We start from the raw sequence: 11,747 nt of genomic DNA, 5'->3' as shown, positions 1-11,747 counted from the left end.
CCTGTACTTCTCGATGCTGTGGAAGGTGTTCTCACCACCACCTGCCACAGCAGTATGTGATTCTCAGACTTCCTCCTCCTCAGAAGATTGCAAACTTGGTTTTCTGATCAGTGTCTTTATGCCAAGCTGTGTCTGAAAGACTGAGTGTAGCTCATGGGGCAGTTGTTTGGGATCTTTAAAGAAAGCTAGCTAGAAAGCTAGTCCTCAGAGTCATTTGGCAATATTTTGGGGGACGATCTAAAAGGGCTTAGATTCAAAAATAATCTCCACACTCTTCCTTACTGCTTTGATATCTAGATTTTATGGGGTACCTTCCCAGACTTGCTGTATGGTTTACACATCAGGTAAATTCAAGCCAAATACATGTCAATATAGCTCCATGCCCTCCTACATCCACTACCTATATACGACCAAAAAAAAAAAAGTAAAATATGTTTCTAAACTTTGGAGAGCAATTGGTCTTCTCAAGATACCCCATATCTGATAGAGCTAAGAGCTAAGATTCTTACTGAATTTTCTAAATTAATTTTTATTGCGAAAAATAAAGTTGCTACAAGGTACATTGACTTTTGCAAATGCCTGCTGAATTCATTTCATGCAGCATTATTCACAAGGGACAGCTTAATCACAAATTAAAGCTACCCTTTAATCATATAACAGCATGATAAACTTTTTCCAGTAATGAACATTTCAGTGTGCTGAGTTTGCAAACTTCAGGAATCATGGTCATCCTCCAGAGAAAACACAAAGATAATTAGTGATACGTTAACTGCCTGAATTGCTTCTTTCTTGAGTGTAATGAGTAAGATTTACTAATTGCTTTGCAAATGACTCTTTTTTTCCCTTTATCTTGTGTCTTGTTAATGACAGAGGCTTCTGTCACCAGATGCTTCAGGGTGTAACTGGGCTTACTTCAAGAAAGGAATAATCTTTTTCTATCTGGGCCTATGCAGTTTATCCAGCCATCAGAGAAGATGTTTCCTCTCTTTTGTCTATTGTCATATTATTATTGTGGGTTAAGCTAATTTGCACATATACTTACGGTCACCAAACGTTTTTTAAGTAAAAAGCCCTCTTAATCTTCACTGAAAAACTAATCAACCTGCCAGAATTCAATTGTTCAAGCTAAAAGTTTTCATATTAGGGCTTTGCCTCAGGCAGACTTTTAAAGCTTTTTAAAGCTTTAGCTAAAACAGTTCAGCTTCTTTAGAGAAGATTAGTGCAAAGCAGACAATTCCATCAAATTTAAAATGACTGTTTTGTCGTCTCTCTAAGAGAGCCTCGGAGCAGTAGCACGTGACTCCTGAAACATTTCCTTATTTCCTGTCAGAAAATCCATTCATTTAAGCAGAACTGTAGGCTTTCCAGATGTTTAGCACATATCTAATAGAGAGGTTATAAGCTTTCTCTTCTGACCATAATCGTATCCCTCAATATTCCTTAAGTGACCAGCATGCTCCTAGATCTACAAAGTTTTGTGCAAGATTTGTGCCAGTGGTAAAAGCCTAATATCTCTGAACCAAAAGCAGAAGTACTGGCCTGTGTTGCTCTACCTGCCAGAATAGATCGTAAGGGTTTGTCTCAGCTCTTACTGATGTATATCAGCATTTCCTAGCACTCTTCACCTAGCTTAAAAAGCCAAGTCAAAATGAATTTCATGATCTTTTTTATACACAGCAACAAGGAACTACTAAATCAAATAGCAGAACACACTTGTTAAGTGTGTCAGGTCAAAGGTTTAGCGTATCTCCAAACTGCCTTACAAAAACACATGTGCCAGATCTGTGCGGCCAAAACATCAAGTTTTTCTCCTCCATCCAAATGCAATTCCATCAAGAGCGAGGAAAGTTAACTGCAATCCCTTATTTTCAAAACTATGCTGTCTGTCAAATGGGCTCTGCCAGCCAAATCTTGGTAAATTTTGCCATCAGTTTAAAAAAAATCAGTTTCGCCAATGCTTCACTCCATCTCTCTGCCATGGGTTGCTAACCCACCACATACATACCCTTTTGCAGGGGAAGATGCAGTCCTTCCAGACGCAATTAATCATCTCTTTAACTATCCTAACCATCTCTTTAACCATCACCATCATTTCTTTAACCACCCGAAGCTTGGAGCTATGATCAGACTGTGAGCACGTTCTGCTCATACCAGTGTGGACTCCAGCCTCTAGCAGCAGGGCTGAAATGGAGAAGTGAGTGACCTGTCCTGAACGTCCACACACATCTCTGTGCCCAGGGATGGGCAGATGGGCAGCACAGAAAGTCACTGCCTATCATTTCATGTCAACGTTGTCATCAGCTGAGGTGTTTCAGAGTGAAGACTGTGGAATCACTCCCTATGGATGACTGCAGGGGAGTTTTGATACAGTCTCTTTTTATGAATAAACTAATTAATGGCATACAAAAATTCTACACTGTGAGAATATAATGTCAAAGTACAAAAACAAATGCCAAAAGATCCTTGCTTTTTAATTGCATACATCTACAATAAAATCATAGATTATCACACAGGTACAGTTCAGTGAATTCTTGCATCCCACCTTCATTCGCCATACAAAATGTATGCAACTGTAATCAAGACTTGTTGTAAAAATGAAACAGAGACTGAGCTTAAGCAGTGGCAGTGCTTATCAGATTTGATTCCACGCTTATCTAACATTATACTCAAGCTTACTTCAAATGAATTGCTGAGTTGCATTAGCTATATCGAAAAGGTCTGAACTTTCCCCAGGTTTCCTCCTCATGATCCAGGGCAAACTCCTCATCACAGCCTTGAGCATGCTGCCAGCTGGGCCCTGGCCCTGCCCAACCTACCAAACCCAGGCAGGAAGCCACCGGCTCTTACTTATCCTGCCCTTTGCATGTTTGCTTAACATTTTGAGCTTCAATTAATTGCGAATCATGTGCAGTGTGATTCCATTAATTCAAATAATGCTTGGAGTGACCTTTTTGGCTAGGAAAAATCTTTCACAATATCAAGTAAGACAAAGCAAGAAAAGTGCAGTGGGTCTAAACAGTATCATTCGAGTTTGAAAAACTTTCAGCTGTTAAGAAATATGCTAATGTTCCCAGATTTTCACAACATACAGATTTCCCCGTAGTGTGAATTTCAGAGTGATGCCCTCTTCTAAAACTTTTGGGAGGACTGTGGAAACTGTTGACCTTGCTTTAATAGATTCACCAGTTACTATCAGTTCCTATTGTCTTGTGAAAAAGCGTATTTATGTAAGAATTTCAGTAAAGCTGTGTGAGCGTATCTTATTTTGTGTGTTTACATTTCATTTATATTTAACAACTCCATCTGCCTCCTTTCTGCCCAAAAGCAAAACCATCTAGATGTATGCTGAATATTTAAATTGCAGGCTGATGGTATATAATTATAATGGTGCCTTGGAAAACTTGCTTCTAATGGTAAACTAGAAACAGATACTAAAAATCTCTTCTTATATTCAAAGGGTAAAATCAGGTCTGCTTAACCACAGATCACACCCAATAACCAGCATCAAGGTCTTTTCAGAATACAAAAGGTGGAAATGATGGAAAAAAAAACCAAACTTGTATTTGCTAGTGCAAACTGCCTGTTGATGTATTTTTTTTTCTAAATCAGCATTTGAATACAGTATTAGCATGAGATCCGTTTTCACAATGTCTCAACATTTGTTTAAGTTCTCAGCCTGAAACTTGCCTATCTGCATAAAAATTGGTATCTGCTTTAAATGATTTCTTGTAACAACTTGAGGTGAACTCTAGTGTATACCTATTTCAAACTATGATACTCTTTTTTTGTGGAAGTTCATAGAACATTTTGTACCTCATCTTCTAGCTAGTCCTTCTCTTCATATATATATAAAAAAAGAAGAGCACAGTGGTTAGTAACAGAAAAGCCCATATAAAGTAGGCAATTTATGACTGTAGTATCTGGGTCAAATGGAAACAAAGAGTAGTAAAGATTAAGAATTAAAGAGTGCGTAAAAACATACTGAATGATGATGTGAAAAGAATCGTAAGATTTATATGGATAAAACAAAAGTTTGCTTCCTGGGCGTTAGTGCAATGAAGGCTTCACTTTTTGTCCCTGGCTTTGAAGAGATGGGGGAGGTGAGCAAACCGTCAGCTTGAATTAATGTTTTGTCATAAATAGTTATACCCTACAGAAAAACAGTTATATGACTCTTCAGGATTAAGCTAATTAGTTATAAATAGCATTCTAAACATATTAGCATAGTTCTTTTTCAGATGGCTGTGCCTTTCAATAAGTTGGTATTAAAAGACTTGGGTTATAATTAATGCAACAGAAAAGTCATTTCTAAATCCAGTGAGTGAATGCAAGAGGTTTCCTTCCACTTGTCCCACTTACTAGATAGTAACCCTTCAGGCTATGTCTTTATAAGCTTAATATGTGATTCTTCTTTCATTTCAAGTTTCAGAATTAAAACTAAAAACTCTTAACAGTAAACCCTGCCCTGATGGCAAAATCACTTAGAAGGACATGCATGCAGTGAAGGCATTGGCGGGTTTGATGGGAGTTTCCAAATCCCATTGTGTTTACAGCCTAATTTTTGTAATGAAAGAACACATTAAAAAAAAAAAAAAAAGACAAAATCGTTTGTAGTTGCAAGTCCCAGATCTTGTTTATTTATAAAGCAATAAATATTAGAAGAAGCACAAATAAATTGCACGGGTGTGTAAACAAACTGTACAATGACTGAAGAGAGTTCAGGAAGGGTTGCCAGAAGACTCCAAGAAGCATATTGTCGTCATCCTGAGTAGGAGGTAAATTGAAGGAAAGGTGCTTAGAAGCACTTGCGGTGGACAATGGATGGACCAGCTTCATCATACTCCTGTTTGCTGATCCACATTTGCTGGAAGGTGGACAGGGACGCTAGAATGGAGCCCCCAATCCAAACAGAATACTTGCGCTCTGGTGGGGCAATGATCTAGGATAAAGGGAAGCAACCAAATCCTCATCAGTTAAACAATTCCATTAACCCATATTACTGACATAGCAAATAGCAAGGTATTTTCTTAAGTGACAAAAGAAACTTTGCTAGAATATCAGGATCAATAATCTTCAGCAGCTGATACAATATATGTAGTATTTTCAAGGAAAATCTACAGCCCAGTTCTCCTCTTTTCTGACATTTACTTCTGATCAATATAATTATGCTGACTACACGCCATTTCTCCTAATCTGTGCATCAGATGCTGCTTCTTAGTTGCTCCTATATCCCGGTTTAATAATGTAGACATTTTCCCATCCTTACTGATACATTTCAGTACAAGCCCCTCACCTTGATCTTCATAGTACTAGGGGCAAGCGCGGTGATTTCTTTCTGCATGCGATCGGCAATACCAGGGTACATCGTGGTACCGCCCGAGAGGACATTGTTAGCATAGAGGTCCTTGCGAATATCGATATCGCACTTCATGATACTGTTGTAGGTAGTTTCATGAATACCAGCAGATTCCATGCCTACAAAAAAAAACATGATGACAAATCACTGAGTTATATGAATGGTCTTAGAGAAAAGAATTCTCGGCACTTCTCCTTGTTATTAATATGAACTACGATATAAGTACATTGTAAACCAGAAGAGGGACGGAAGCTAAATCAAATACCAATCTGTGATCCCTGTGGAGAGATAGTATGAAGATTTTTTTTTCCTGTAAAAATACTTATTGATAATTAAATGTTATAGAAAAAGAATTTTTAAAACATTACAGAATTAGCTTAGGAAACACACCTTTGGTAGAAAAGGGAAGGATCACATAATGCATGTGCAAAGGATAGAAAGGCGGACAAACAGTACAGTAAGAGAAGATGAAGATACACAAGATAAAGTTGTTATTTATTACATGGAGACTTGAGAAAAATACTGAAGAGAAAACATGAGTGTCAGGTTATACCAGTCTCACAAGCACCATTAGCTGAATGCAGCAAGGACAGCAATAACAGAGAACAGATAAAGCAGAACTAAAGATGTCAGTAACCACATATTGGATAGTGAAGAATTATTTAGGAGTTTAGGTTTACAGTCATCAAGGCAAGACATAATCATGATAGGGACAGCAGTATTAGTATTGGGTGGTAAGAAAAAAAAAATCGAGAGCAAATGTTCGTAGTTGCATTCCAAGCTATTGGTTTTAACAGGTGCTTCCTGCAAGAGTTGACACCAGATCCAAAGAAAGATGTCAGCTCATGAACAACTGCATTTAATGCTCAGGACTTACCCTACAAGCATCTGTTATACCCATCAGCTGTGCCCGCTATAGCAGACAGCGAAGTGACCATCTTGATCAGGCCCGTGTTAAAATACAGTGCTTAGAAGTGCACACAAGTATTTCACCCCACCCACCGACACTTTACTACTTAGTGGAGTCAGATTCTGTTTTAAGCAAAAGTTCTGCAAATACAGCTCTGCAAAGTGTCCTTACCACTACTGACACATTCTAACTGCACATTTCAGTCACTAAAAGCTTAAATCCTGCTCTAAAACTTGCATCAAGGGCCCAGGAATTAGCTAATTGCCAGCTAAGCTCAAGTTCAGCAATTTACAGGGACCAGAAGCTCTAACTCATTATTTATGTTTGATTCTATGCCAAATTAGAGAAGCAGGAAAGGGAGCGAGACTCTTCCTAGATATTCTGATTCATTCAGACCTTTTACCAAAAGACAAATTTTCCAGGATCACTTACCAATGAAAGATGGCTGGAATAAGGTCTCAGGGCACCGAAAACGTTCATTACCAATCGTGATGACTTGGCCATCAGGCAATTCATAGCTCTTTTCCAGAGAGGAGGAAGAGGCAGCAGTGGCCATTTCATTCTCAAAGTCCAGTGCAACATAGCACAATTTCTCTTTGATGTCACGAACAATCTCACGTTCAGCTGCAGATAAACAGAAATCAAGTCAAGGTGGGGAAGCAAAACACTAGAGGAGGAAGATTGATGGAGGAAGGCAGAAACGAGGCCATTCACAAGAAGGGGAAGCTGCAGGACTGACCTGTTGTCACGAAGGAATAGCCACGCTCAGTGAGGATCTTCATGAGGTAGTCAGTGAGATCCCTGCCAGCCAGATCCAGGCGCATGATGGCATGAGGCAGAGCATAACCTTCATAAATAGGCACGTTGTGGGTGACACCATCGCCAGAGTCGAGAACGATACCTGGGGGAGAATTGTGAAGACAAGAGCTGAAATCATCTAGCAAATGTAAAAAGCAGTAACACAGACAATAGAACATGTAGGACTTTTCCAGTGGTAGAAAACAGTGCCACTCTCTTTTATCCAAATACTAAGAACAGACTATGTCCATTCTTTTGCCTGCATGGATATTCCTGTTTGGTGTGAGCATGCAGTTCTGGGTCCAAGACCTCAATTCTTACCCAAGATGAGACCAATGAAAGTACTGTATCTATCTTCACAGTTCTCATTTATACCATGATCAGCAGGACAGTCAGTTTCACAGTGCCTCCCTCTTAATGCAAGGCAAACAAATTCACATTGCTCTTTCAACAGTCTCTTGTAAATTGGCTTTTTAAAATTACTGTTATCATCAAATAACTATAATGAAAAAAGTTCTCTTGTAAGCTTTCTCGTAAGAATGAATTACTTTTTTTTTTTAATACTGCTTATCTGATTATTTTACCTGTTGTACGACCAGAAGCATAAAGGGAGAGGACGGCCTGGATTGCCACATACATGGCAGGTACATTGAAGGTCTCAAACATTATCTGGGTCATCTTTTCACGATTTGCCTTTGGGTTCAAGGGGGCTTCTGTGAGCAGGGTGGGGTGTTCCTCAGGAGCCACACGCAGTTCATTGTAGAAAGTGTGGTGCCAGATCTTTTCCATGTCATCCCAGTTGGTGATGATGCCATGTTCAATGGGATATTTCAAAGTAAGGATACCTCTTTTGCTCTGAGCTTCGTCGCCTACATAGGAGTCTTTTTGACCCATACCAACCATTACACCCTAAAAGAAGAAAATGTAGAACACCGTTATCTGAGGAAGGTAGCATTATGAGCCCAAATAACTGGGCCACTCTACACTGCTTTGAAGAGAGATACAACCATTCATGCCAGGAGAGACATTTACATTATCTAAAGGTTAATTTTACATTTTTAATAAGATAATTTTCCCTTTAACCATATACAGGATCCATTTTTTCACCTTTTCTAAATATGCCATTGATTAGCTCCTTCTTTCTGGTTCAGCTTGACTGAAAGTAAACTGCATAATGCAGTGATCAGGGAAAGAAACAGGGAGAGACAGAAAGTCTATAAACAAAAAGCTGCGGAGGAAAATAAACTCTCTAGTGAACAGGAGGATCCTGTCAAAACTTGTCTATTGCTATGGAGTCTCAGCAGAAAGGTATTCATAGAAACAAAATATCAATGGCAAACTCTTCTAGCGATAAGTAGGAAAAAAATCATGGAAAGGGTTTGGTACGTGAAGGACTGGCCACGATGGTAGAGGAAGAGCCCCCAAGCGAACTGTGTCAGGCGCAAATTAGTTTGACAAAGACACACATAGCCCAAGGCTGGCCATGGGTCTGGCCTAGCAGGAAGGAGTTTCGGAGGAGGCTGTGCTCGGGCGGCCTCCCCATGAGGACAGGGAGGCCGCTCGGGGAGAGGGAGATGCACACGGGAGCAATGGGAGGGTGACCCAGGCAGGAAAAGCCTGAAGAAGCATCCCTGGAAGCAGCTGGGACAGCGGGACGGGAGGATGTTGAGGAGGGAGCCCAGAAGACACCTGAGCATAAAGCGAAGCCCAAATGGCCCTACCTGGTGCCGGGGGCGGCCCACGATGGAGGGGAAGACGGCCCTGGGGGCATCGTCGCCGGCGAAGCCCGCCTTGACGAGCCCGGAGCCGTTATCGCACACGAGCGCGGTGGTCTCCTCGTCGTCGCACATGTCGGGGCAGCGGCGCGGACCTGCGAGAGAGCGCGGCGCTCCAGACCGTGCGGCGGGACCGTCCCGAACCGCCGCGGCGCCGCCCGGCCCCGACCCGCTCCCGCGCCCTCGGGCCGCCTGTCCGCGGGCGCTACTCACCGGCGGGACGCGGCTCGGCGGGGCTCGGCGGGACGCGGCTGGGTGGCGGCTGGCGGCGGGCGCCGCTTTATACCCCGCGCGGCGGCGGCGGCTCCGCGGGGCCGCGGCCGCCGCCGTCTCCTTATTTGGCCGCCCGCGCGGCCATGTCGGCGCGGCGCGGCCATGAATGGCGCGGGGCGGCGGGGCGCGGCCGGCCGCGCCATGTAAGGCAGCCGCGCGGCCCCGCGCCCCCGGCCCGCCGCCGCCTGCCCAAATTGGGAGCGCGCCCGGGGGGCGCCCGCCGCGGGGGGACGCGCCCGCCGGGCCGCCCCGCGCGCTCCGAGCGCAGCTGGCGCCGGCCAGCGCGGGGGTCTCCGTGCGGGGCCTCCCAACCGGCACGGGGGCTGTGTGGATGCCCCCCACACACCTCGTTTATTCGCCGTGCACTGCTACGAGAGAGTCGTGCTGTGGCTTAATGGATGGTGCCCGAGGTGACCTCGGTGGCAGCGCCGTGGGCCTCTCCTCTGCATGCGCCTCCTATAATGATGGGTGTAGAGCGGACAAAATCATGGCCAGGGTGTTAGTGCAACATGGCACTTGCTTGGCTGTTGGAGCACCCGCATCCATATATTTTAAAACACATTGTTTTCTGGTTAAAAATAGACCCTTGAGTGGGTTGGCAATAAGCGGACAGAGCAGCTCCACACGGGTCCCATAGCTGGGAGGCAGCGCACACGGGAACCGCGCTGGGAGGCAGCGCACGTCAGCTCCCTGCACCTCCTGGATCCCTGCATCTCCTGGCCTGCAGTGGGGCAGGAGCGCTCAGACGGCTGCACCAAACTGAAACACCCAACAAGTTAATGAGCCAGTTCACATGGCTGCCACCAGCACCTACATCTTGAACGAGGCAGAAGGGAAGAGCTTGGGGAAGCCACCAGACCAGCACTTTTTGGTTCAGTTGGGGTTTTTTGGAGGTGTGTACAAGTTGTCTTTGAGCCATGACTTGGCTCTCAAAAAGCGTTCAAGGGCTGGAAACTGCCTCTTGCTCATTTCCAAATCGTAGGAAACCAAGGGGGGTGTCAGACTCCTAGGCTTTAATTCCTCCTGAAATGGGAGATGGAGGAGTCGGTTTGCTGGTTTCTAACACGTTTAATGAGGTGGGTGGTTGGCTCCACCCCAGCCGCTGCTTGTCCAGGGCTGTGCCCAGCTCTGAGCACACACGGCGATACCCGTGGTGGCCACTCTTGGCTCCTGCCCGCCTTTAAGTAAGTGCCTCGAGGAGAGACGGTATGTTTCAGGTGAGGCACTATTTGTATATAGGGATGTGGATGTATATTTATATAGAGAAAGAAAAATATATATATATGCACAAATACATGCAATGTGTATGTGTGTGTGTGTGTGTGTGTGTGTATAAAGCACCTATTCCTGAGATACTTGGGAAAGTGAGGTGTAGGCTTGGGAGGTGCAGTGACCCGAAGAGGTGACAGGAGGAGGGAGAAACTGTGTTTGAGTGTCTCTGCTCTGGAACTTTGGTAACTTTCCTGCTACTGATGAGAAATCCTCCCAAATCAATACTGGTGGGGTAAGGACCCTGAGTAAGCATATAATTACCTAAAGCCGTTGGGCACGGGAAGCAGGGTTGAAAATGTGTTGGTGACAGCAATGTAGATTCCTGTTTGCGTATTTATATAAGAGTTCATATGAATGCATGTATAGCATGGACTGTATGTGCACAAAGTAGCATCTCAAAGGCCAAAAACATTATTTTATCTTGTTTTTCAATTGAAAAATAGCAGTAGATTTTGCTCCACAGCAAGTTGCCACATGCAATTTAAATCTGCTTCTTTTTTTTTCCCTACCACCTCTTTTCTACAGAAGCCGTACAATGTGAGGAGTTGGCCAGCTTCACCGGCGCTAGAGATTAGCTTTCAGTGTTATCTCAGCTGTTGCTCTGCTCCGAGGTGTTGCAGTATTTACATAGAAGCCAGCTGCTGATAGCTGCATTGAATTCCTCCCCAATCAGACCTTCCCTGTCGCAGCCTGCATTCCCCAGGGCTGGCCTGGCCTCTGCAGCCTCTCCGTTGAAACCTAGTCAAGCAGAGCTGGCTCTTGCATGTAAAATCTATACAAGGCAGTCTGTGTTTTCTTCCATTTCCTTTGTAAGTAAATACTGGCTTTCTCTCCCCTTAAGTTTTAAATTAATAATCCAGAAAGATTCACCACCTCATGCACTTGAGAGCTAGTCAGCCTCTTTCCCCTCTGCACACTGTATATTGCAAGGTCAAGTGCACAGGGCATCACACAAAGTACCTAAATCCAAAATGCTCCCTCACAGTCGCTCCCAAAAGTACCCAAATAATTTGGCCCAGTTCCTTTGGCCAAAATTGTCCTGCTGTCCTCAGTAATGTGATACTACAGCCGTGAATAAACAAGCAAACAAAAACGTACCTCAGTGTGTTACAAAGATCACCCTCAGGAGAAATATTCCAGTTTCTCCATGATCAGGGTCCCCACCTGCTCTCTGCCTTTCCCATGACTTAACCACTGGGAGGTGCCCCTGAGGCAAAGGAAAAGCAAATGGACCTGCATGGACATGATCTACGCACACCCAAAGTGCTGGACACACAGGAATATGAGGGTGTTATGCAGAGTTAATGGCATCTCACAAATTAATTGTATAACGGGGTGATGCAAATAATGTATTTATCTTATA

At 43.7% G+C, this 11,747-nt stretch overlaps 1 protein-coding gene across 1 annotated transcript; it reads right to left on the bottom strand.

Moving 5' to 3' along the window:
- Nucleotides 1–4,613: 4,613 nt before the first annotated feature.
- On the bottom strand, nt 4,614–9,174 carry ACTC1 (actin alpha cardiac muscle 1). Its single transcript, XM_088529265.1, has 7 exons — nt 9,053–9,174; nt 8,786–8,934; nt 7,649–7,973; nt 7,006–7,167; nt 6,699–6,890; nt 5,294–5,475; nt 4,614–4,939 (listed from the first exon to the last, which is right to left on the bottom strand). The coding sequence occupies exons 2-7, from the start codon at nt 8,912–8,914 to the stop codon at nt 4,796–4,798; spliced, it is 1,134 nt and encodes a 377-aa protein (XP_088385391.1). The 5' UTR covers nt 8,915–8,934; nt 9,053–9,174; the 3' UTR covers nt 4,614–4,795.
- Between the last annotated feature and the right edge of the window lie 2,573 nt (nt 9,175–11,747).

The sequence above is a fragment of the Tinamus guttatus genome, unplaced genomic scaffold, assembly GCF_059628265.1.
Source record: "Tinamus guttatus ecotype Peru unplaced genomic scaffold, ASM5962826v1 Tinamus_guttatus_pri_ptg000327l, whole genome shotgun sequence".
NCBI classification, from domain to species: domain Eukaryota; kingdom Metazoa; phylum Chordata; class Aves; order Tinamiformes; family Tinamidae; genus Tinamus; species Tinamus guttatus.
Note: the sequence above shows the minus strand (reverse complement) of the source record. Positions and strands in the feature narration are given on the sequence as shown.